The following is a 27,550-nucleotide window of genomic DNA, read 5'->3' on the forward strand; positions in this document are numbered from 1 at the left end:
CAGCTTTAGGAAGAGTCTTGGTGGTTCTAAACTTCTTCCATTTAAGAATGATGGAGGCCTTCCCCAGATCTGTGCCTCGACACAATCCTGTCTCTGAGGTTTACGGATAATTCCTTTGACCTCATGGCTTGGTTTTTGCTCTGACATGCACTGTCGACTGTGGGACCTTATATAGACAGGTGTGTGCCTTTCCAAATCATGTCCAATCAATTGAATTTACCACAGGTGGACTCCAATCAAGTTGTAGAAACATCTCAAGTATGATCAATGGAAACAGGATTCACCTGAGCTCAATTTCGAGTCTCATAGCAAACGGTCTGAATACTTATGTAAATAAGGTATTTCTGTTTTTTTATTTTTAATACATTTGCCAAAATTTCTAAGAACAACCTGTTTTCGCTTTGTCATTGAGGTATTGTGTGTAGATTGATGAGCATTTTTCAAATCCATTTTAGAATAAGGCTGTAACGTAACAAAATGCGGAAAAAGTCAAGGTCTGAATACTTTCCAAATGCACTAAGTGCCAAACTGGCCTTAATGCTGAAAGAGAAAGAGACACTTTCAGCATTATGGCCTGTTTGGCACTTATACCTGCTACAGAGAGAGCATTCACCACTGTGAATAATGTCCTCAAACTGTATGGTGCATTTTGATCACAGTGATTTAATGTCGTTTCGGGAGGGGGCGGATGTGAGAGGGTGAGGTGCAGTCCAGATAGATACTGAGAAATAAACTCTAAATCGAGCTGATTGCTGCTTTTCCGGTCGTAGACAAAGAAGTTTGACAGCCCCGGCCCCATTTGTCTCCCTGCGGTGGGAATTCTGGTTCAATGGCAGAGTCACTCACATATGCACTGTTCAATCACTCTACACTCAGCATTAGTATGAGTTGTTCCCAGACACACAAACCCACACACTCTTTACAATCTCAGCGCTGGCACAGTTAGATGCACACCCGCTAAGACTCAGTCACCCTATTTTTCCACCCTTGTCGAGCTGGCTGGCGACATGCTGTACTGATCAATCTCTACTATACACTGGGCTTTCAGTGGAACTGAGATGGTAGTGAGGGGGGGGGGGGTTCTGTAAGCCTGAGCCACAGGCAGAAAATTAGAGGCTGAATGATGTTTATTTGTTTTTCGCTCTCTGTCTCTCTCTCTCCATCCACAGCAGCTTCGTGTCAGCGGGTGAGGGTGGAGACGGAGGTGGAGGCGTACCCCACCGAGTCGGTCGACCTTCGCTGTCAGTTTGTCGACGGAGGAAACACCAAGCTCACACAGGTAGCCAGATAACACATGATGAGAGAGCCTGCTGTGCACGTCAGCCTTGACGCAGAGAAAGACAAATATTGCTCTCTGATTTCCTTGAAAAGAAAGGACAGTACTGTAAAGATGTTCTCTAGAGTTTTAATGTAGCAACCGTTGTGGCCGAAAACATTTCTGCATTGAAATTCTGTCAGTGTGGGTGCTCACCTTTTCTCTTAATATGCTATTTCATACCCCTGGATCTGTGAAATCTATGTCCATAGACTGCCATCCTGCAACCCTCTAAGATCTTGTCTAATTTCTTGTCATTCCTCTTGGATACAGGTGTCGTGGATATGGGAGCCCACAGAAGGCCAGAGGGACAACATTGCCGTCTTTCACCCCACATACGGCGAGAGCTTCCCCGAATCTCCCTTCACTGGACGTGTCCGCTTCATCCATGGCACGTTGACAAACCCCTCCATTACCATCACCAGCCTCAAGATGGCCGACGCCGGGCGGTACACCTGCGAGTACGCCACCTACCCCAGCGGCAATGAGCAAGGCACCACCAATCTGGTCATGCTTGGTGAGCAGCTGGTGTTTGTTTTCTGTCAGTCTGTGCCCTAATTGCACTCGGCGAAGAGAGGGCTCCGGTGCTATGACTAATGGTGTCCTCAAATGAATGCGGTGTCACGAAACCCATCAGTTCCAATGCACCCACCTTGTTAAGCCGCCGCATCGATCGCCTCGCTTTTCATGCTCGCCAGCTGAATCACTGCTGCCTTTCTCTTGCACTCTATCTTTGATTAAACTCTGAGGGACCACACTTCCAGTATATGCACAACAACAAACTCACTCATGCAGTCGCTCCCCATCTCTCCTCTCTCTCTCAGCTAAACCCAAGAATTCTGCATCTCCCGTTATCGTCCAAGCCATCACCAGCGGCAAACCAGTGGTCGTGGCCCAGTGTGAGGCGGCTGACGGCAAGCCAGCGGCCACCATCAACTGGATGGGAGCGGTCGGTGGCACTGAAAACACCACCTCCAAAAAAGGGCCGGACGGCACGGTGACGGTGAGGAGCGAGTACCTCCTGGTGCCCACGCCCGAGGACAACGGCAAAGAGGTCACCTGCATAATCAGCCAGCGCACCCAGGACAAGCCCCAAACCTTCCCCATGAAGCTGTCCGTCGAGTGTAAGCGTGAACTACTGGGTTTCGAACCCACGCCACACAAATGTTAACCCTCTGAACCAAAGCCTAGGCATTACTGAAATAACTGTTTGAATAACCGTCTTATTCAACCAAGTGGGTAAAAAACACTTTTTTTAAATATAGGCATTAGGTCTCAGGTCTCAGACAAGGTTGGGTTATTCATCACACAAGCATGGTTCACATCCTCCATTTCAGAAGCATGTTAGGGCTGCTGTGTTTGTTTTTACCTAGCGTGAGACATCAGTCCCTAGTCATATCTCTGCATTCCTCTGGCGGTAGTTTTCAGTCTCACTGATGCTTTATAGGTCAACTCTTGCTGTGAAAACCTCTGTGTCGAAGTCTCTTCCACTCCTGAACTCCAGTAGGTAATCAGTGTTCACTTGCAGTAACATCTCTCTCTCTCTCTCTCTCTCTCTCTCTCTCTCTCTCTCTCTCTCTCTCTCTCTCTCTCTCTCTCTCTCTCTCTCTCTCTCTCTCTCTCTCTCTCTCTCTCTCTCTCTCTCTCTCTCTCTCTCTCTCTCTCTCTCTTTCTGCCTCTCTCTCTCTGCCTCTCTCTCTCGTGCCTCTCTCTCTGCCTCTCTCTCTCTCTCTCTCACGCTCTCTCTCTCTCGCTCTCTCTCTCTCTCGCGCGCTCTCTCTCTCTCTCTCTCTCTCTCTCTCTCTCTCTCTGCCTCTCTCTCTCTCTGCCTCTCTCTCTCTCTGCCTCTCTCTCTCTCTGCCTCTTTCTCTCTCTCTCTGCCTCGCTCTCTCTCTGCCTCTTTCTCTCTCTCTCTGCCTCGCTCTCTCTCTGCCTCTCTCTCTCCTCTCTCTGCCTGTGTCTGTTTCTCTCTCTCTCTCTGTCCCTCTCTCTTTCGTACTTTTCCCCTTCTTTCTCAGATCCCCCGACTGTGTCCATAGTGGGCTATGATAACAACTGGTACATCGGCCGGACCGACGCTGTCCTGACCTGCCAGGCCACTGGCAACCCTGCCCCCACCACCGTCACTTGGACAGTGTGAGTATCCCTTCCCATAGCTGTCCCAGACCTTTGGAGTATCCCTCTCATGACTGTCCCAGATGTACGGAGTATTCTTCTTATGACTGTCCCAGACTTTTGGAGTATCCTTCCCCATTGTGGTCTTAATTCGCCCGAAGAATTACTTTAGACAATGTCTCCCCTGTCTATCCCAGACAACAGAAGGAGTCAGTCAGGCATAAACAATCAATTAACAATTCCAACCTGATCTGCTAGAGTACCAATATTGCCCGTCCTCTGGGGCCCAGCAGCTTGCTTTTATCTCGTAATGGGGAACACAAGCATCTCTGCAGCAGTTAAATGGAAAAGAAAACCATATTTAATTTGTTTTTCTCTTCTTGTTGATTATCCACATTGTCTTCGTTTCGTCTCGTGATGATAGACAGATGGCGGTTAGATGGACTGTTGTTGCAGCCGACAGCCTGCTCCTCCAGTTGAGGTTCTGAATATGGAACGGGATTTGTGGAACAGGAACGGGTCATATGGCTGTGGTTCTTCCAAATCGTTTGTCTCTCTCACTCCTGTTCCCCCTCTCCCTCCCACACACAGCATGTCAGGTTCGATGCCTGACACGGTGCAGATCAACGCCAACAAGCTGATCGTGCGGAAGGTGGATGAGGCTGTGAACACCACCTTTGTCTGCGAGGTGAAGAACCGGCTGGGAGTGAGCAAGCACCAGGTCACCACAGCAGTCATCGGTGAGTCAAACCCACTGAGAACGTGACGGCTGCCTGCCTACTCCAACTTAATGATACATACACACACTGATACACCACTCCTGCCCACGAGCATATGTGCAAAACACACACAGACATTTGTGGGGACACACACACTGGGATCAGGGCTAAACTCCTGCAGGCTGATATTTTTCCATCATTTACTCTGTCAGAGACTAACGTTCTCTCACAGCTTACTCTCAGTCATCTGCTGGGCAGGTTTGGGTTGTAGGGGTTCTGAGAAGGGTTATTTTATTAATGCGGGAAATCAGTTGGTGTGAGCCAGTTTTCCGGGTTTTCTTTTCTCCTCACTAACATCCTCAGTGTAGGTCTATCGCTTCTTTCCCCCCTTCGAATAAGAGTCCGCTCTTCCTCTGCATGCACTTTCTCCTCTCTTTGCTCCCATGCTTTCACACATTGATCCAATAAACACAGAACAGCCTTATGTTGGCTAGCTTTGACTTGGGCGTCAGTTGTGCTTTGTAGGATGTCAGCTATGCTGTGTTACATTGTGGATTCTGCCTGGTCAAAATGGGTGCCGCCTTTCGATCAGTTGAACAACGCAAAAGCTACATTTAGAAACCGTGGGAATCCTTTTAGAGATTTTGAATTGTCTCCCTTTGAGAACAAAGGTGCTTTGTAGGCGCACACTGCTGAAACGTGTGGGAGGTGGGGAAGAAGTAAGCCTCTGGTGCTCTAGCAAGCAGCGTTGCCTTGTGACTACAGTATCAGGGCTGGCTGGCACTCCCACCAGCCCCGCAACTTTGCAAGTACCTGAGAAAAAACCTGGTCCAACCTCCATTGACTTTGTCCTTGGCTTTGAACAGTGTTTCATCCCATAACAGTATGAGTTTTGTGTGCAGAAACACATTTGAAAGGAAGCAACTGAAATGAAACCACTTTGTAGCACAAACACAATCCGTTACCTTCATTTTCACTTGTGAATCCTTTTAAAAGCTCTCTCTGTTCCCTTTAACTTCAGATGAAAGCGCTGAGATATTTATCTGGTGGTGGCTTTTAAAACACCCCTTTAAGGTTGGGATTGTAACAAGGGTGGAGAGCACAAAGTAGGAGATTATGTCCTTTCTCTTAAAGAGGAGCGTTCGGTCACGTGACCCATGGTCTCGGAGTAAAAGAAAGAACAGAGTTCTGCTGACGAAAGGAAAAAGCCCCACTCTCTCGCTCGACACTTGCTCAGCGGGCACGTGCCAGAGACGGCACGTTAGTGTCGACAAGGTGCCAGCTGGATCTGGATCTGGATCTGTCCATGTAGGCAGAGAGCTAGAAAGGTTAAAACAGTAACAGAAAAGTCCATAGAACTCTGAGATGACTCCTGCTAGAATTTCAACAACCTGGCAGGGTGTCGCGACCCCTTGTCTCTCCAGTGCCCCCCTCCTTAGTGGGCGGTCCAGCTGGCTCGGTGCATAGCGTTATTGTCACTGTTCACTGGAACGCTTCTGAATTGACCAGCAGAACACATGCGCACATACACACACCACTTCCTCAGGCAAGCCATCCGCTGGACCCACACACACACAAGCCTCCTCAGGGACAGAATAATAAACTAATCTAGCCGAGAAGAAATACTGGCACTGAAATGTCTGCTGACATAAACCCGGGGCTAGTACCCTACTGTATTGTAGCATTAGTTCCCGGGGGTGTCCTCCTCAGGGATGGACTGGCTGGAGGCCACTGGAAGTTAATCTTGAATGAATTGTCATATCTCGATTAATCCATCTTGATTGAGCAGATTTTGTTTCCCGCCTCAGTTGTGTCCATGTTAAGGGGGTGTAGTTAGAATTGCCAGACTGTGAGGTTTCATCTCTGCGAGGGAGATAAGGAGAGAGGCAGGCACCTGGCCATGGTGGCTTATCAGAGACTGCCCCGTGGCGCCCAGAGAGATGCTAAGCCTGCCCCCATGGAGAACCTGTCGGGAAGGTACAAATAAACAAGTTAGAGAATATCTGCCCATTTGCCTCCAATCAAGACTAGATGTAATGGAGGTAGTTTGCAGAGCTAGTCCAATGTGACCTAGTAACCTTGCCCGAGGCCTGAAGACGTGTGTTACAAAGAACTAAGCCAAATAACTAGCCTAAAAAAACTAGCAAAATGTACAAACCTTGGACATCAGCACTCCAACTGACTGGGTTGGCTTGCGGAGCTTAAAGGGATAGTGCAAGACTTTGGTGATTCGAGGAAAAGCCCTTGTTCTACCTACCCAGAGTCAGATGAACTCATGGATGCCATTTTTATGTCTCTGCGTGCAGTTTGAAAGAAGTTGAAAGAAGTTGAAGGTAGTTTAGCTAACTAGCGTTAGCGCAATGATTAGAAGTGTACTGGAAAAGCTAGCATGCTCATCAAGTTCATATGACTCTGGGTAAGTAGAAAAAGGGCTTCGTTGCCAAAATATTGCACTATCCCTTTAAGCTCTGCAAGCTAACCCAGTCTGGTGGAGTGCTGATGTCCAAGGTTTATTGTCCAAGGTTGGTCAATGAAAAATATATATTTTTTAAATATCGAACCTCCTTGCCAAAACACAATGAATGATTGAAAGATGCCTGCGGCCAGGAGTATCTGACTGAGAATCGGAGTAAATATTTCCTAAATATTTCTGATAGAAATGTGCGTGGTTCATTGCATTACTTACTAGTCAGGAAGGACTTCCATTCAAATGTCAGCAACCACCTTATGCTTCCTTATGAACTGGGGCCACGTTCTCAATCAGGTTCTCCACCAACCCTACCTCCAGTAGCAGCCTGACTTTTTCAGGAGAGACCCCCCCCCAATTCCGCTCTGCCTCAGCTGTTTGATGTCAAAGAAACGACCGAACGATACGCCTGCTTTGGCATTCCCGTGCCAGGCATCTAAAGACCCAAGCAAAGGGCAATGATTGCCTTACCTGTGAGCGGCCGCACTTCAATTTGAATGATAAAGTCTAAGCCCGAACGCTTTGCCATTGCATTAACCGCTCACACGCTTCCATTTTGTGCCTGGCGCTTTGTCATTTTCCTCATTTTCCCAGGCTTATAAATGCAACTGCCCTCTGGCCTGACCCAGCACAAACAAGCTCCCCTATCTGCATAGCCTCAGGCTGGAGGAGCACATCTCTGTAATCCTCCAGGGTCATGAAGCTACCTTTCAATTAGCCAGAGGGTTAGCTCTATGGCACATCAGGTCAGATGACTATCTGTCAAAATAATCCCCCATCATTAATTAATGGGAAGCCAATGGAAGACAGAGTACCCTAAATCCTTCAGGACTAGTACTGGGATTGCTTTTCCCCCTCTACCCCAGCTTTGGGGCCTCCTCACTCTGTTCTGGAAGAATGAAGCTGGAACCACACACTTCTTTCTCTCTCTCCTTCTGTCTCTCTCTGTCTCTCTCTCTCCCCCTCTTCAGCTTCCCCCCATGAATGACTCACGGAAACGCAGATTACCTCATTTTGAGGCAGATTGCTACATTGCTATTAACTGTGTGTCGGTTTGTTGATCTCTATCAACAGCCGAGGTCTGGATTCAATCATAGCAGCAGATTTGTCCAACTTAAAATTGGTCTCAAAACAAATGTGCCTGTGTATAATGCAGTCTTAGTACAGTAGTCACAGAACTGATTGAGAATCAGAGTCCTTTATCTAAAAATAGAGAGACGTTCATGTTATGATTTTTTTTAGTCTTAAGACAAGCATGTGCTAACAAATGTGTATATTATGTGTGCTCTGTAGAATTGGAGTCTAAATAAGCTTTAAGCTAAACCCATCAGATGTGTTTAGACGGTAACCCCATCATATTTGATGGACTGCTCAATGTTTATATAATCCATTATGCAGAGTATGCACATTAACAGGGTGTTTAGCCTTTGCAGCTATCAAATGCAGTGTTTCTAGAAACATACCACCAGACACACACTGAGAATCAATACCCAATCCAGATTCACCCATCTCTGCTTACAGCATGTCTTTTGTTTTTACGATCATGTGATGCAGTCATTTCTTTTCAGTAACTCCTAGCCGAGGCTCATTTCCTCTGAGCTTACATTCTTGAGGTGGTGTGTCAGAGTGGGAGTCGAGCACTCGGAGCTACACTAGTTCACCCCTCCTTGTTGTGTGTATCGACATATCCTGAAAGCAGGCAGCAAGTCCACTTAAGAGTACATGCCGACTGGGTGAATACAGTGTTACTGCTGCATATAGAGACTGCAGCTGGGAAGAAGGTGGTGGTGAATGAGGAATCAGAGTGACTAAGGGTGGGGATGTCACTGAGGTTGGGGAGGGGAATACCTCCTAGCGTTCCTCACCTCTGTAGGGGAGCAAGGGTGCAGCTCAATTCAGAGAAGAGACAGCTGTGTGTGAGAGAGGGAATTAAAGAGAGACAGCACAGTGTGTGTGTGAGCGAGGCAGAGACTGCTGTGTGTGTGTGTGTGTGAGAGAGAGAGAGAGAGAGAATTAAAGCGAGACAGCACATTGTGTGTGTGAGCGAGGCAGAGACTGCTGTGTGTGTGTGCGCGTGCGGAGTGTACTACTGAAAGGAGATGTACAGTGGGGAAAAAAAGTATTTAGTCAGCCACCAATTGTGCAAGTTCTCCCACTTAAAAAGATGAGAGAGGCCTGTAATTTTCATCATAGGTACACGTCAACTATGACAGACAAATTGAGAATTTTTTTCTCCAGAAAATCACATTGTAGGATTTTTAATGAATTTATTTGCAAATTATGGTGGAAAATAAGTATTTGGTCACCTACAAACAAGCAAGATATCTGGCTCTCACAGACCTGTAACTTCTTCTTTAAGAGGCTCCTCTGTCCTGCACTCGTTACCTGTATTAATGGCACCTGTTTGAACTTGTTATCAGTATAAAAGACACCTGTCCACAACCTCAAACAGTCACACTCCAAACTCCACTATGGCCAAGACCAAAGAGCTGTCAAAGGACACCAGAAACAAAATTGTAGACCTGCACCAGGCTGGGAAGACTGAATATGCAATAGGTAAGCAGCTTGGTTTGAAGAAATCAACTGTGGGAGCAATTATTAGGAAATGGAAGACATACAAGACCACTGATAATCTCCCTCGATCTGGGGCTCCACGCAAGATCTCACCCCGTGGGGTCAAAATGATCACAAGAACGGTGAGCAAAAATCCCAGAACCACACGGGGGGACCTAGTGAATGACCTGCAGAGAGCTGGGACCAAAGTAACAAAGCCTACCATCAGTAACACACTACGCCGCCAGGGACTCAAATCCTGCAGTGCCAGACGTGTCCCCCTGCTTAAGCCAGTACATGTCCAGGCCCGTCTGAAGTTTGCTAGAGTGCATTTGGATGATCCAGAAGAGGATTGGGAGAATGTCATATGGTCAGATGAAACCAAAATATAACTTTTTGGTAAAAACTCAACTCGTCGTGTTTGGAGGACAAAGAATGCTGAGTTGCATCCAAAGAACACCATACCTACTGTGAAGCATGGGGGTGGAAACATCATGCTTTGGGGCTGTTTTTCTGCAAAGGTACCAGGACGACTGATCCGTGTAAAGGAAAGAATGAATGGGGCCATGTATCGTGAGATTTTGAGTGAAAACCTCCTTCCATCAGCAAGGGCATTGAAGATGAAACGTGGCTGGGTCTTTCAGCATGACAATGATCCCAAACACACCGCCCGGGCAACGAAGGAGTAGCTTCGTAAGAAGCATTTCAAGGTCCTGGAGTGGCCTAGCCAGTCTCCAGATCTCAACCCCATAGAAAATCTTTGGAGGGAGTTGAAAGTCTGTTGCCCAGCGACAGCCCCAAAACATCACTGCTCTAGAGGAGATCTGCATGGAGGAATGGGCCAAAATACCAGCAACAGTGTGTGAAAACCTTGTGAAGACTTACAGAAAACGTTTGACCTGTGTCATTGCCAACAAAGGGTATATAACAAAGTATTGAGAAACTTTTGTTATTGACCAAATACTTATTTTCCACCATAATTTGCAAATAAATTCATAAAAAATCCTACAATGTGATTTTCTGGAATTGTATTTCTCATTTTGTCTGTCATAGTTGACGTGTACCTATGATTAAAATTACAGGCCTCTCTCATCTTTTTAAGTGGGAGCACTTGCACAATTGGTGGCTGACTAAATACTTTTTTCCCCCACTGTAAAGGAAGGTTCCAGGTGAAACGAGGGTGAAGTGGTGGCTGTTATTCAGTAAGGCATCTTTTCTCTGCTTTAGTTTCAGCACATCTGCCCAGCGTTCTAAGAAATAAATAATTTAGAAACTTCTCAATATCCGAAGAGAGAGGGGGATTCAATTGGCTGTAGACTAAAATGGAGGAGTAAAAATACATTTTGCGTGTGAGAGATTTTGTGTCCGCTTCCATATGGCTGAAAAGAAAGGGAGGGAATTGTGGTGATTGAGGAAATACCTCGCTCGCTTCCAACTAGACTACAAGAATGTGAAATGATTGAGATGGTTATGGAAACACAGGAGACTTTCAGGGAAGGGGAGGAGGGAGGGTTGGGGTCGATGGGACTGGAGATTTGATGTGAATGTGCATGCGTAGGTTGAGAAGGTGCTCTGACCCCCATTGATAGAGTTCACACTGTACAGCACTGGCAGCACAACGCGGTACATTCCCTCTTCACATATTATCTGGAGGGATTTTAATAGACAAGAGTTAAGTGCACCAAGAGTGCGTCAACCTTAGGTTATTATAGGATATTTACAGTTCTATGCATATGGGTACTTTACCTGTACTGTACAGCAAGAACCTGAAATCGTACTCATCATTATTTTCAACATCATCCCAGATCCATGTTATTTTCCCTGCCTCTTTCCTGTTCGGAGAATCTCTTTTCCTGTTTGCTAATTTGTGATTCTCCGAAACAGGAAGAGATGGTTCAGGTCGGATCTGCTGTTGTGCTCCTTCCCCTAATCTCTCTGACATGACAGTAATATAGGCGGTGATATAAGCTCGCTGTGATCATTTTGACATTTATTACCCTTTGCTGGTTGATTTAGTCCTGGCTCCCAACTACCCCTGTCCTAGTTCTCCCTGTGCCGTGGCTTTGACGTTTTCACCTCCCCATACCCAGATTTAGATCTAGACATTAAGGCCTTGCATCTCCCAAGCCCTCTGTCTTGGCAGGGCATTCCAAGCTGCCCTGTATGAGGTCGGGGTTTGGAATGGATCAAACTGTAGGTGGGCTTTGGCCTCTTATAGCCTCATGTGGCTCTGAGTTGAGTTCCTCCATTGGACTGGTTCCTGGTTTATAGTGGGGGAGCGCTCATAGCCCAGGGTTAAACTAACTGACCCATTAGGTGCGAGGGGGGGGGGCAGAGCAGTATGTCGATGTGTTCCAATTCCATCATGCATGACCACAGTGATAGTCTTTACCACTTCTGTAGTCCCCTTTCACTTCCATTTTCCTATCGCTGTCCCTGTTTCTCTCTCTCTCTCTCTCTCTCTCGTCTCTGCGTTGTTGTGCCCGATGTACGCCTCGGTCAAAATATCAGACCCGGGATTCGTCACATCGTGTGTCACAAAATGTGTTCCTCATTTTTGTTTCTCTACTGAAACAAGAGTGGACCGGCTCAAACTTGGCTCACACCAACCGTACTGTATAAATGGGCAACAGGGGGCTGCAAAAAAACTGCAACTAAAGGGGAGGAATCAATCCCAGTCAAATCACAACAACACTGATCGAGACACCACCACCTCACTGACAGCATCTCACCAGGAGAGCACCAGAACAACAGTACTACTCCTACGGAAAGAGGCCCATTAAAAACCGACCAACCCCCCTACCCTTTCCTCCCCCTATTTTTTGTATTTTCCTCTACCTTTTGCTCCCCTCCTCCCCCCTCTGCAGAGGCCATAGTGGACCCGTCCAACACGGGCGTGTTGGCGGGGGCTATCATCGGCAGCCTGCTGGCTTTACTGCTGGTCAGCGCGCTGATTGCTGTCCTGGTGACCCGCAGTCGCCGGCAACGGCGTGGTTACCCCAGCAACGGAGAGCCAGGCGCCTACGGGAACAAAGCCCGCCTCTTCGGTGGAGCTGGCAACAAGAATGGAGGCACTGGGGCCAACATCAACGGGCCCATCTATACGTACCGCGAGAGCGACCCTGGAGCGCTGGCTGAGAAGGTCAACGACTTCCACCACCACGGCCCGCCAGGCTCCACCCCCACCGCCCACGACATCCTGCTGAGCAGCGAAATGGATGAGGCGGAGCGCAGGAAGTTCGACGCACTTGACGACAGCCTGGAGGTGGAAGAGGAGCGCTACGACAGCTTCAGCGTCGGCATGGCGCCAGCCTATCACATCCACCGGCACGACGAGGAGATGGGAGGGGACAGCATGTACCTGGACGACGACATGGAGTCACAGCGGGACGGGTCGGTCATCTCCCGGACTGCCATCTACGTCTAGAGAGGGACGGTCAACCAACAGGGTCCAGGAGGGAGAGCTGAGGAGAGTCCACCACCAACCTCCAACCGCCTCTCTCGAATGATACCACCAACAACCACCCCTTCCCCTGCATACTATAGAGACATTCTACGCTTATGATACTTTTCTAAAACAAGGAGTTGAAACTGATCTCTAACAAGCAGAATGATGACTTGAGTGCGCTGCTGAATGACTAGACGTCTCTAAGTCAGTCAGTCTACCCAAAAAATTAAACGATGTAACTCATCTTCAATGCTGCTTACTGCTCCATTTCATTTCAGCTTAGCAAGTGAAACATGAAGAATGACCATGTGACTGCATTAGTAGCTAACTAATCCACAGGACTGCAAACACTAAGACTTTTTCTTGGTAAAGAAACATACCATTCAATGTCACCTTCATGGTAAAACTTTAGACGCATTCATAGATGGTCGCACTAGTTATATAACCACTGCTAATGCTTCAAGATGTCGTCCAGTGGACCGCGGTGTGGAGGACAAGGAACAAAGCTGTAACTTGCTGTCTTAATGTGCATCATCACAGGCATTCATACACAGTGTTATGTAATGGTCTTTGTATTGTCAAGATGTTTGGGCCTTAAGGCCTTGTTGAACCGCATTTGGTTTTAATGACTCATATAATGACTATTAGGCAGAGCTAGTCCTACCAACTTCATTTTCATGCACATTTCCTTCTTTCTTTTGGTATTGTGATTCTTTTCTTTTACATTTGGGATGCCAGTGACATGGTAGACCAAGCTGGGGGTGGGGTTTGGACGAGAGATGTGGGCGACCAGATCCGTTTGTTTTTCCACCTGTATGTTGGCAGGGATGTCACTGCTAGGCAGTGGTTCAGCTGGCACCGTCTGAGGTGGACTAGCCTACCACTCTGAGGGACCAACCAGCTCCATGAACAATCAGAGCCACGGACAGATGAGACACTCACTGACAGATCGACAGGCACACCCAGCTCTAACTGGACTACCTCCTCTGCCTGTCAGTTTGACCAATTAGAAAAGGATGCAGACTCCATTTCCCCGGCAAGTCGATCAATGCGGCGTCTTTTTAATAGTAAAGAAATGTTTTGCCGCCGACGCTCGAGGGATCAGAGGCAGAGGCGGAATATTTCCCGCTCTGTTTTTACTAGAACAAGCTGTTCCTACCCCGCATGTTTAATTCAGGAGTAGAAGAAGCATAAAAGTGTTGCGCATTATCTTGTGCAGAGGGATAGAGAGAGGCTGATTTCCGGCTGGTATTGAGCACTTGTGCGATTAATCCAGTTAAGCCAAGCAGCACATACGGCTGAAATTGCGAAATTTTGCTCCCGAATACAGTAGGAGTTATGAGGTGGTATGAGGTAGACCGTCTACGATCAATTATCTTCTTAGACTTAGAAATATTCTCTTTTTTTAGCAGGGCAAAATACTTAGTAGAGGTTTTTTTTTGCTGTATGTTAATGGACAAATCTCTTCTGGCCTTCTAAGGGGGCAGTAACACATTAAATATGCCTGTGACTGTGTATGGGGATATTTCTGACCAAGGCCCATTAGTTCTAAGCCTGGCCAGCATATGTGTTTTCGAGTTCTGAGTGGACCGAATTTGACTAGCTGCCAGACCTGGAATGAGGTTAAGGAGCTAACCCCACCCGCAGTATGTTCCACTGTCGGATTAGCGGCGTTCACTTTAAAGTAGCGGTCGTGTGTGGGTGTGCTGACGAGTGTGTGTATTGTGCAAGGGTGTGTGTAGCGTGATTGTACAGATTTGTGTCGGCGAGTGGATTTTGAGTTGTGTATCCCACACGCTGATTCACCGCGCAATAGCCCAATATTATGCAGGAGTTGTTTTGCATAATTTCATACATATGGATTGCTAAACCTATCATGATTTTATCTCTGAGTCATTCATCACTCATTTTATGCACAGTAACCTCACTGATGAAGTGGTTGGGTGACGGTGATAGGAAATTGCTTAGCATGAGGACCCGCATGGATATGAATATTTCACTGGCGGAGCCGGAATGGCTGAAAGGGACCTTTGGAGTGGTCTCCTGTGCCACCCCGGCCAGATGAAGTCTTGATTGGGTATTGGTATGTCTTGATTGGGTATTGGTATGTCTTGATTGGGTATTGGTATCCGGGCCGTTTCTCTGTAGATATTATGCCCCACTCCCCCTCCTTTGCCGTTTCTTATCACAGATTCATATCACATTATCAGATCATCACCACTGTGTTCAAATTAACTGTTTTCCTTATGATGTTTCGTGCGAATGGGTATACAAAAAAAGACGAAGAAAAATAAGTGTTTTTATGTGAAGTGTTGATTGTGTATATCTTGATGTAAGATATCCATTTAATGAAATAAGTGTGTATTTATCTTCAAGACTTCCTATAAGAAATGTTATTTGTAAGTGCTGTGTAGATGATGGTAAATTGGTCCAGTATCACAGACTACTATCATGGGAGTTGGTTGGAAAATAACCAATGACTACAAATGACCTTACTGTAATTACATGTGTCAAGACATGTATCTTGTAGCCTACTGGTACATTATATTATCAAGGGCCTTGAACTCCAAGCTGCTCTGACCATCTTCTCCACACAAACACTCTCTCTCTCTCTCTCTTCCACAGATACATTCTCACGAGAGCATATAATCACACACCCTCTGAAGATTTGTTTTACCCGTAGAATGCACACACCCAAAAACATCTTTCCCCGACCTATCACACCTTGAGTTCAATGCCTCCCATTAGCAGGGGCAAGATTGTTCCTCTTTGGGCTCCATCATTCTCCATCTTACTAAGATTAAAAGAGAGAACATCTTTCTCTACAGAGGCTTAAAACCTTTGATTCCCCATTTCCCTGTTTTAGAAGTAAACAAGCACCAATTTCACATTGAATAAAAAAAGTAATGTTTCTGGCATGCAATTACCCTTCCTGTCTAAGGGCAGTGGTGGTGGTTATTTTAAAAAGCATAATGGGTCACGACAGCCTACAATTCTTGTCCGACTCTAATCTCAAGACAAACAAATGAAGCCTTAAATTCACAATTCCACTACATGCAGTATTCCCTGTGTCCCTTGTGTACATAGTATAAATAAATAGAACATACATGCAACAAGCATTACTAATTTATGTGGTCATGTTAGTAGTGCATCTGTTCTGCCCAGCTCCTGGCATAATAAGATATTCATATTTTCTGCTCAATTCTACAGTGGGGTATATTGTTCTTGTGCACAATATTGACAGGATGATGACCTGGAGAATATGACTAATATTACAATTCTTCTATATTCCCAGGTGTTTATGTCTCTCACTACAAGCTGCTAGTATAGCAATGTCCTCTGTATCACCGTCCGACAGTGTGGGTGTTTCGTTCCAGTTTGTCCTGTCACTTTATTTTTGTATTCTGGTGTTATTAAAGTATGATGGATTTCTAAACATGATTGTGTCTTATGTGTGACGTTCAGACAGCGTAGTGGTCCGTCTGTGGATTTGATTGTGTATGTAACATGCATATTGACAATGTTTTGCTTCAGCTCTTGCCGTTATTTGGTCTACCTCGATATAAAACTGAAACGATTCTCATTATTACACAGAAAACTGTGTCTGTTCTTTGTTACATTTATCACATTCTTCCACAACATCCCCATCTAGACAAGTGTAATTACCCAAAGTGCTGGAGAAACTGTAGGGTTATTCATGTGGAACAATGAGAGATAATAAACGTAGCGTAACCATCATGCCAAGACTACTGATGACAATGAGCAGTTTCTCAAGTAGGTGCATTGATGGTTCCCTGAATGAGTTGTTTACAACAAGTGGGCTGGATGGTGTTTTATGTTGGCTACAGTTCCAAACGATTTTTATGGACTTAAATAAGGTGGCTTATTCAGACAAACCTGTGGTACTACGTTGCCCCACAACATCCTTGACTGTAGTCTATGAGCGAGACGTTTATGGTCCTCCTCAGTCCACTTTAGGTCCTTGTCTGTTGCCTTGACTACACCTCTTTGCGGCACTCTGTCAAACCCTTTCTTCATTCTGACCTTTTATCCTTGTTGACCTAATGCAGGCGATGGTGACATGAATAGGCATAGTTTCAGTTCAGGGAACGGTACTGAAAAAATAGCCTTTTAAGATCTTTGTACATCGGGGTTCCCCAACTGGCAGCCCACGAGCCAAATTCGGCCCGTGGGTGGTTTTATTTGGCCCCCCAAGTTTTCTGAGCAAAAAATAATATATTTTTAGAATTTTCATTGTTCGACATAAAATACAGTAAAAACACCAGGATAACATCTCCAAGTGATTTTAATTTTGGAAATCTGTTCCCAAGTATTCCCATGCATAATAGAAAGAAGCATGTGATCGTATACAAATGTAAGCAAGGTTTGAAATTGTTTTAGTCAAATATTATATCTGTTTGGGCTTCTTGCGGTCAATTATCAGTCTACAAATTATTTGTAATTATGCATATTATTCGATTAGTTCCACGTTGTTTTGAACCGTGACTGGGTTGGAACTATTTTTCTCACGATACCTCTGTGTTAGAGAATGTGAATTGTTATGGATTTTGTAGGCCACCGTCTATGCTAATTATTTTTATTTTATTAAAAACGAGCCTTTATCCCCCAGTATGGATGGAAGACAGGGATGTTAGCATTCTCAGGCATGTCAGCATTCCCAGGCATGTCAAAATTCCATGACAAATTATACATTAATTGTCAAGAATTATAAAAAAATAATACATTATATTGAAACTGAGATATACAAAAACTGTAAAATAAACACTGGATGCTGAATGCTGGATGCCGAAATACTTGAAATTATTTTCCTCGACTCGCCAATAAGTGTCTCGCCCACATGACCTAGTAGCTCATTGTTTACCTTGGGGGTTGTGACCTTAGCCAGAGGGTGTCAGGGCAGGGCTAGCAGAAACGCTTGATAGCCTACTATGTTCGGGCCTCCCGGCTGCTTGCCTGCCTACAGTATATCGACAGGCCACTAATGACTCTGGCTGGCCAGTATTAATGGACCGGCAGGGCTGTGGACGGCCGCAGGGGGCCTTTCATTGAGCCCTGTGTGGACCGCCCTGGGGCCTAGCTGCTCTGCTCTCTCACCTTTCCCGCGCCACTCAGGCTGAATGGATTGACGTAGATTGTCAGATAAATGACCTAAAGTGTCTTTTCTCCAGGCCAGTCTCTCAGCGGGATAGACAGATGGACAGGATTTGCTCACTGGCTGACTATTTCGCCTCCTCCTGAATGTTCTCTCAGTTTCTCATAAAAAACGGTCACCTTTTGTCTGTGTGGAATGTTTTGCTGTCAATTGTCACAGCGTTGTAAACAACAGGTGTAGGCTAACAGTGAAATGCTTAATTATGGGTCCTTTTCCAACAATGCAGAATTAAAGATAGAAATAGTGACTTGAGGAATAAATACACAGTGAATAACAACAACGAGTAAAAATAACATGGATATATACACTGAGTGTACAAAACATTAGGAACAACTTCCTAATATTGAGTTGCACCCCTTTTGCCCTCAGAACAGCCTCAATTTGTCAGGGCATGGACTCTAAGGTGTCAAGAGTTCCTGGCCCATGTTGACTCCAATGCTTCCCACAGTTGTGTCAAGTTGGCTGGATGTGCTTTGGGTGGTGGACCATTCTTGATACACATGGGAAACTGTGGTGTGGCAGGTGTGGCGTTGTCGTTGTATGTGTGAACTCGAGCATGAGGGAGAACTCAGAGCAAGCTTACCTCGCCTTTGAAAAGGCAAAGGTAGCAACAGGATTCAATGTGTTTCCTGAGGTGCAATGGCTTACCATCTGATCTGGAATCAGCCTCCACTAACCTCTCACAGTGGTTACCTGTCAGTATCTGAGGTGATGTGGGTTAAGCTAACTGATCCTAGAACAGTGGGTAATGGACAGTCCAGTGATAGCTTTCCAGCTGATCTGGAATCAGCATCATCTACCAACCACCCACAAAGTGGTCACCTGTCGGTATGTGGTGTTATGTGGTTAAAAGTAGCTAATCCTAACTGATCCCAGGACAGTGGGTAATGGATAGCACTGGCTCGCTAGCTACAATGACAAGGTTCCTAATAGAGAACCAAGGAAGTGACACTGAGACAGGGAGAGGAAGTTGACCGTGGGCACTTGGAGACTGGACATGTCATTTTTGGTTGGGCTCTCTGCACAGCGGTGACAAAAGCAAAGGGGAAGAGATACCAGAAGGCTACTCTCTTTCTTTCTTTCTTTCTTTCTTTCTCTCTCTTCTCTCTCTGGCTTGGAAATATAAAACTGACACCCCTGAAACACACCACTGCACCATTGCTTCTCTGGTGCCTATCGTTCCCTGCGAAATGATGGCCAGAGCACTAGTTATCGAACCCTTTTTATGTTGGCTGCGAAGTGATAGTCATGCTCAGTCCTGCCCAACTGCTCACAGCCATATACTGTCTAGAGGGTTTTAAACTCACTACCATTTTATATACAGTCGTGGTCAAAAGTTTTGAGAATGACACAAGGATTGATCTTCACAAAGTTTGCTGCTTCAGTGTTATGAGAGATTTTTGTCAGATGTTACTATGGAATACTGAAGTATAATTACAGGCATTCCATAAGTGGCAAAGGCTTTTATTGACAATTACATAAAGTTTATGCAAAGAGTCAATATTTGCAGTGTTGACCCTTCTTTTTCAAGACCTCTGCAATCCGACCTGGCATGCTGTCAATTAACTTCTGGGCCACATCCTGACTGATGACAGCCCATTCTTGCATATTCAATGCTTGGAGTTTGTCAGAATTTGTGGGTTTTTGTTTGTCCACCCACCTCTTGAGGATCGACCACAAGTTCTCAATGGGATTAAGGTCTGGGGAGTTTCCTGGCCATGGACCCAAAATGTTGATGTTTTGTTCCCCGAGCCACTTAGTTAACACTTTTGCCTTATGGGAAGGTGCTGCATCATGCTGGAAAAGGAATTGGTTGTCACCAAACTGTTCTTGGATGGTTGGGAGAAGTTGCTCTCGGAGGATGTGTTGGTACCATTCTTTATTCATGGCTGTGTTCTTAGGCAAAATTGTGAGTGAGCCCACTCCTTGGCTGAGAAGCAACCCCACACATGAATGGTCTCAGGATGCTTTACTGTTGGCATGACACTGATGGTAGCGCTCACCTTGTCTTCTCCGGACAAGGTGTTTTCCGGATGCCCCAAACAATCGGAAAGGGGATTCATCAGAGAAAATGACTTTACCGCAGTCCTCAGCAGTCCAATCCCTGTACCTTTTGCAGAATATCAGTATGTCCCTGATGTTTTTCCTGGAGAGAAGTGGCTTCTTTGCTGCCCTTCTTGACACCAGGCCATCCTCAAAAAGTATTCGCCTCACTGTGCGTGCAGATGCACTCACACCTGCCTGCTGCCATTCCTGAGCAAGCTCTGCACTAGTGGTGCCCTGATCCAGCAGCTGAATCAACTTTAGGAGACGGTCCTGGCGCTTGCTGGACTTTCTTGGGCGCCCTGACGCCTTCTTCACAACAATTGAACCTCTCTCCTTGAAGTTCTTGATGATCCGATAAATGGTTGATTTAGGTGCAATCTTACTAGCAGCAATATCCTTGGCTGTGATGCCCTTTTTGTGCAAAGCAATGATGACGGCACGTGTTTCCTTGCAGGTAACCATGGTTAACAGAGGAAGGACAATGATTTCAAGCACCACCCTCCGTTTTAAAGCTTCCAGTCTGTTATTCTAACTCAATCAGCATGACAGAGTGATCTCCAGCCTTGTCCTCGTCAACACTCTCACCTGTGTTAACGAGAGAATCACTGACATGATGGCAGCTGGTCCTTTTGTGGCAGGGCTGAAATGCAGTGTAAATGTTTTTTGGGGGATTAAGTTCATTTTCATGGCAAAGAGGGACTTTGCAATTAATTGCAATTCATCTGATCACTCTTCATGACATTCTGGAGTATATGCAAATTGCCATCATCAAAACTGAGGCAGCAGACTTTGTGAAAATTAGTATTTGTGTCATTCTCAAAACTTTTGACCACGACTGTATGTTTTCTACCCCATGTAGAACACTATCTTTAGCTTACGATTAAATTTATATTTTTTACAGGGGCATTCTGCGATTGCTACAGGATCTTCAGAATGTATTCATACACATTTTGTTGTGCTACGGCCTGAATTCAAAATGGATGTAAAAAAATACACAATCTCACCCATCCACACACAATAACCCATAATTACAAAGTGATTTTTTTTTTTTGATTTTCTTTCACGTTTATTGAAAATGTTATATCAGATTTACATAAGTATTCACACCCCTTTCCTATGACACGCCAAACTGAGCTCCGGTGCATCCAATTTCCTTTGATCATCCTTGAGATGTCACTACAACTTAATTGGAGTCCATCTGTGGCCAATTCAATTATTTGGACATGATTTAGAAAGAAACACACCTGTCTATATAAAGTCCTACAGTTGACAGTGTATGTCAGAGCAGAAACTATAACATGAAGTCCAAGGAACTGTCCGTAGATCACCGAGATAGAATTGTGATGAGGCATATACAGTGCGGAAAGTATTCAGGTCCCTTCAATTTTTCCACATTTTGTTACGTTACAGCCTTATTCTAAAATGGATTAAATTAGTTTTTTCCCTCATCAATCTACACACAATACCCCATTATGACAAAGCAAAAACAGGTTTTTATAAATTTTTGCTAATTTATATATATATTTTTAAATACCTTATTTACCTGATGAGTGGCTTCCGTCTGGCCTGATTAGTGGAGTGTATCTGGGAAGGGTATAAAAATGATTACTAGAGTGTTGAAAGTTTCCAAGAGCACAGTTGCCTCCATCATTAGGATATGGAAAAAATATGGAACTACCCAGACTGCCTAGAGCTGGCCGTCCGGCCAAACTGAGCAACCGGGCAAGAACGACCTTGATGGGACCAAAAAGAACAAAAAAACAAGATAACTAATGTAAAATATACTGTGTACGTAAAATGTATATAGGTTCAGAACTTTTGTGAAACATCACAGCACAGTTGAAAAATATATGGGAAATATATTGATGGTGTTCAGCGATAGATGGGAGGGGTTGAGGGTAGCTGAAGGATGGGACTAAAAACAAACAAAAGATAACTAATGTAAAATATATTGTGTCCGTAAAATGTATATAGTATGTATAAGCTGGAAGTAGAAGCCTACATGTTGTTGTCCATTAGTTTACTCCAATTAGGGGTGGGGTGGTACGGTTCGGGGAAAATTAAAATAACATAAAATTGATCAGAAATACAGTGTAAACATTGTTAATGTTGTAAATGGCTATTGTAGCTGGAAACTGCTGATTTTTAATGGAATATCTACATAGGCGTACAGAGGCCCATTATCAGCAACCATCAGTCCTGTGTTCCAATGGTACGTTGTGTTTGCTAATCCAAGTTTATCATTTTAAAAGGATAATTGATCATTAGAAAACCCTTTTGCAATTATGTTAGCACAGCTGAAAACTGTTGTGCTGATTAAAGAAGCAAAAAAACTGGCCTTCTTGAGACTAGTTGAGTGTCTGGAGCATCAGCAATTGTGGGTTCGATTACAGGCTCAAAATGGCCAGAAACAAATAACTTTCTTCAGAAAAGCGTCAGTCTATTCTTGTTCTGCGATAAATTGCCAAGAAACTGAAGATCTCGTACAACGCTGTGTACTACTCCCTTCACAGAACAGCGCAAACTGGCTCTAACCAGAATAGAAAGAGGAGTGGGAGGCCCCAGTGCACAACTGAGCAAGAGGACAAATACATTAGTGTCTAGTTTGAGAAACAGGCGCCTCACTGGTCCTCAACTGGCAGCTTCATTAAATAGTACCCGCAAAACCCCAGTCTCAACGTCAACAGTGAAGAGGTGACTCCGGGATGCTGACCTTCTAGGCAGAGTTGCAAAGAAAAAGCCCATCTTAATCTTTTATTTTTATTGGCCAGTCTGAGAAATTGCTTTTTCTTTGCAACTCTGCCTAGAAGGTCAGCATCCCGGAGTCGTCTCTTCATTGTTGACGTTGAGACTGGTGTTTTGCGGGTACTATTTCATGAAGCTGCCAGTTGAGGAAGCCACAATCTATTTGCAAAATTAAAGCTGATTAAAATAAAATACAACAAATTAAAATTAAAAAAGGTCCTTGGTCAGGGATGTGACAAAGAACACAGTGACCACTCTGACAGAACTTCAGAGTTCCTTGGCTGAGATGGGAGAACCTGCCAGAAGGACAACAGCACTTCACCAATCTGGGCTTTATGGGAGAGTGGCCAGATAGAAGCCACTCCTGAGAAAAAGGCACATGACAGTACGCCTGGAGTTTGCAAAAAGGCACGTGAAATACTCTGAGATCATAAGGCACAAGATTCTGTGGTCTGATGAGACAAAAAATATATATATTTGGCCTGAATGCAAAGTGCTATTTCTAGAGAGAACCAGGCACAGCTCATCACCCGTCTAACACCATCCCTACCGTAAAGTATGGTGGTGGCAGCATCATTCTATTGGAATGCTTTTCAGCGGCAGGGACTGGGAGACTGGTCAGAAAAGAGGGAACAATGAATGGAGCCAAATACAGGGAAATCCTTGATGAGAACCTGCTTCAGAGTGCAAATGACCTTAGACTGGGGCGGAGATTTACTTTCCAACAGGACAATGACCCCAAGCATACAGCCAAAGCAACTCTGGAATGGCTTCAGAACAAGCAAGAATGTGAAAGTCCTTGAGTGGCCCAGCCAAAGCCGGACTTGAATCCCATTTAAAATCTGTGGAAAGACTTGAATATTGCTGTTCACCGCCGCTCTCCATCTAACTTAACAGAACTTGAGAAAATCTGCAAGGAAGAATGGGAGAAAATCCCCAAATCCAGATGTGCAAAGCTGGTACAGACATACCCAAGACGATGCAAAGCTGTAATCGCCGCCAAAGGTTCTTCTACAAAGTATTGACTCGGGGGAGTGAATACTTATGTAAATGAGATATTTCAGAACAAGATATTTATTAAATGTTGAATTCAGGCTGTAACAACAAAATGTGGAAAAAGTCAAGGGGTATGAATACTTTCTGAAGGCACTGTATATAAATGTTTGTACTTTTAAATTAATGATATATATATATATCCATTGATTCTTGAAGAATATAACTTTATTTGGATCCACATTAGCTGACGCCATAATGTCAGCTAATCTTCCTGGGGTCCAACACAGAACAAAAAAGAGATTACAAACAATTACAATTTACAACAAGACATAACAATAATTTAACAAGTAGACATTACAGATAATTAAAATACCTGACAGGTAATAGTATGAAAAAAGAAAGAAATGTATGCACTCACTAACTCTGGATAAGAGCGTCTGCTAAATAACTAAAATGTAAAATGTAAATGTAATACATTTAACATTCAGTAGAATCTCTAGTAACACTAGTATCTCTCCAGTCATACGGTCGATCGCATTAGATGTACTTTTATTGTTTTCTTGAAGGTGGATTAACTTTTTTGCCACTCTTTGTAAACAATGTAATTGTAAACAAGTAGTTGTATTTGAGTGGTTATATTTCGCCAACCCTATCCCTCAGCTGTTTACCAAAACAGTGTTGGGGTGAGGCGCTTTGTTAATGTTAGAACTGTTGAGTGCCCCTTTAAATCCACAGCCATTATGTTTTTCCCCCATCCAGAACACTATCTTTAGCCTACCATTACATTTATATTCTGTCCCCCAATTAGCTTTCATTATTTATTCACCAAGCTATCTACAGAGTTTAGTTTCAAACGGATTCTCCAGAGGCACAATAGTGCAGCACTCATTCCCTCCACTTAAGTTTATGTCCCTCGCAAGCCTCCTGGTCATCAGCCCATCGCTCCATCCGCCAGACCACAGTAACCCTGTTTCCGTGGCGTCCCTTAAATCCAGCCATGGTTAATTGGTGTTCTTAGAGTGGTTGGTAACAGAGATTGGCGACTCCTTCCACAGTAGGAGAGCTATTCAACAGCGCCTCTGGTTCTCCAACCTCCAACATTCTGCTAGTGCTTTATGAGTTTGAGTGTGTGTGTGAGGAAGGAGGAAGGGGATATTCTTGCGCTTAAGAATAGAACTGTGAAACAGAAATTATTTTGATGCAAAGTCGAGGGTGTGTGCACGATTGAGTGTGTTATGTGCGTGTATGTGTGGCTCCAGGCATTCTGCAGATCATTCAGTGTTTAATCCAGCGCTTTCCCCACCAGCGTGATTCCCAACAGGCAGCTCCCACTCCAGAGTTGCGCTAGATCCTAGATCCTATCCAGGAGAGAAGATGGAGAGGAAAAAATGACGTACTTCTGTATATTCTGGGCTGATTTTCACTGGGTTGTTTTTTCTTCTAATCATCATCTTTGCTGAGGGAATCAAAGATGATGATGAATAGGGTGTGTGTGTGTGGAGGCGGGTTGCTGATATATGTGTGTAGATCTGATTGTAGATATGTTTTGTGTGAGTGGGTGGGTGGATGATTGGGCGTGTGCGTATAGGGTGTTTGTGTTTGTCTCATTCTACAATTTGTGGAATGAGACAAACATTTCTACAATTTGTGGAAATGCCTTTTTTATTATTTAAAATGTTTTTGTATTTGTTTGTTCAACATCTCTATCAGCTTCTAGAGAATTTGAGGATTAGTTTGAACAAAAACAGCTTTGTTTGTTTATCTTATACCTTTCTGTCAGAGCGAGTAAGAAAGAGAGAGAGCGAGAAAGAGAAGCTTTTTCATTCCTCAAATATTTACCTACCTATTCAGTGCATGATGAATAGCCACTCAACCCCTCTGTCCATTGTCATCTGTCACATCTCTCTCTCTCCCTTCATCTTTTCACCTGTCTTTCTCTCGCTCTTTTCATTCGCTCTCTTCATCACCTCTCTCCGTCACCTTTCTCTGTCACCTTTCTCTGTCACCTTTCTCTGTCACCTTTCTCTGTGTATCAGTCACACACTCACTCGTCATTGTGCAGCTCACCATATTGCTTCATATCTTGTATCTCCCCCTCTCGTTTTCTCCATCCATCCATCCATCCATCCATCCATCCATCCATCCATCCATCCATCCATCCATCTGTCTACCTCTTGAACACTCTTACTCACTTTCTCATTTTGAAGACTGGGGAAATTGGGGTATTGTCATGTCAGTCTATCCCCTCTCCATCTCTCATCCAGCCGACCCCGATCATATCTCGTTGTCAGGATCTTGCTGAGAACGTGTTCACCCGGGATATCCATTTAATTTGTCTTTCAGCCCTCCATCTTCGGCTCTGCCCGACAAACGTGAGGTGGATATAATGGAGTCTCATATCCGCTTTCACGTCAATCTATCTCACCTCTATTTATTTGGATAACACACTGGCACACATGCGATTGTGGGAGTGTACGCGCACGCATGTATAGTTAACACACAAATATTCCTACACACATTCTCTCTTTCTCGGCTCCATTTCATTTTCTTTCTTCCTCTGTTTTCCCTATCGCTCCGTCTCGCACACACATACGCCCAAAAGGTCTCTCCCTCTCACACAGCAGCATCACTAACAGAATACAGTTCATCATGGCTACGCTTCTTGAGGGCTCTTCCCTCAGCACACATGGATACATCTTGTCGCTACCTTTCACCTTCTTTGCCATCTTAATAAACCAGTCCATCCTATGACTCCCATCCGTCCGTCTCTCTATTCCTCCCTCCCTGCCGTTGACCCAGCTGTCACTCCTTCATTCTATCACCCGTCCATCCATCCATCCGCTTGCGTTAGCCTGACGAGTGGAGACGGCGCGCGAGCGTGGCTCACCTGCTCGGCCTGATTACACCCGAAATCCTGAGCGGGCGTTTCGGCCTCGCGGTCTCAAAGCACTGACTGCTGGGTAATGGGCGCCCACGTGGAGCCGCGCGCGCCCAGGCAAAGACGCATTAGAAGACACAAACGCACATCCAATTTATCTCTCTTACATCTTTTTCTCTGTCTCTCTATCAGTCTCCTCTCTCTCACCCCCCCCCACAGATCTATATGTCATGACAGTCTGCACTAAGAGCAAAAACAGCAGACTATACTGTCTCCTTCCTCCCCCACTGAGACAGTAACTAGTAAGAAAGTCTCACCATGCATCTATCCACAATTAATGACCTGTTGTCCCCACGGTGGTAGCACTGTAATTTACTGTCATTTCTACCCTTTCCATTGTACCCGCCCTGTACCCTCGTTATTACGCCCCACGGCCTATTTCCTGCTACTCTGGCGTCAGTGTTGTGATATATGCCGTGGCTTCTGTCTGTCGTGGGATGCCATCTGTACAGCCTGGCAGTCTGGTTGTCTTTCTCCCCCTGGGTGGCCACTCGCCTGGCAGAGCGAGCGTCTCGCAGTTTGTTGCGTGTCACCCATAAATAGGAGTAGGGAGAATGGTCTTCAGGCCAGAGGGAAATGAAATGGAGCGACGAGAGTGCAACGGGGATCTTTATCACTCTGTTAATGCTAGACTCCGTTAAAGCCATACAATATCGTACACAATGCTTTAATTCAATTCGAGGCCCAATCTATTCAATCTCATTCAATATGACTAGAAAGGAGTGTGATCGGGATCTGGTTAATGCTATACTCAGTGTGCTGTCCATAGTTAGAATAACCTTATGGGGTACAATACTGTACAATACTGGCTTTAATTAAATTCAAAGCTCATCAATCCTATTCAATCAAATTCAATGTAGCCTGCAGTGCAGGAATCCCATACAGTCGAATAACACGATACCTGTAGCATAGAACATGAGAAAATAACTCCACTCAAAATGGACTATTGTTAATGTTCACTGTTTAACAGTTGGATATTTTTTTAAGTACTATTGAAAATAATTAAGATCAGCACTACTGTGAACGATAATAATG

The 27,550-nt window shown here is 44.8% G+C and overlaps 1 protein-coding gene across 2 annotated transcripts in view; it reads left to right on the forward strand.

Moving 5' to 3' along the window:
* Positions 1–27,550, forward strand: part of LOC311132915 (poliovirus receptor-like) — a 76,696-nt gene that overhangs the window by 23,508 nt on the left and 25,638 nt on the right. The window contains exons 2-7 of one of the 2 annotated variants that reach the window (XM_084166299.1): positions 1,170–1,279; positions 1,589–1,832; positions 2,140–2,439; positions 3,334–3,451; positions 4,022–4,170; positions 12,037–12,675. In XM_084166299.1, the coding sequence (XP_084022425.1) occupies positions 1,170–1,279; positions 1,589–1,832; positions 2,140–2,439; positions 3,334–3,451; positions 4,022–4,170; positions 12,037–12,596 (1,481 nt within the window). In that variant the 3' untranslated portion in view covers positions 12,597–12,675. Of the gene's footprint in view, positions 1–1,169; positions 1,280–1,588; positions 1,833–2,139; positions 2,440–3,333; positions 3,452–4,021; positions 4,171–12,036; positions 12,676–27,550 lie in introns of those variants that run through there. The other variant, XM_084166298.1, reaches the window with a different exon arrangement.

Source organism: Coregonus lavaretus (assembly GCF_964263955.1).
Source record: "Coregonus lavaretus genome assembly, chromosome: 7".
Lineage (NCBI taxonomy): Eukaryota > Metazoa > Chordata > Actinopteri > Salmoniformes > Salmonidae > Coregonus > Coregonus lavaretus.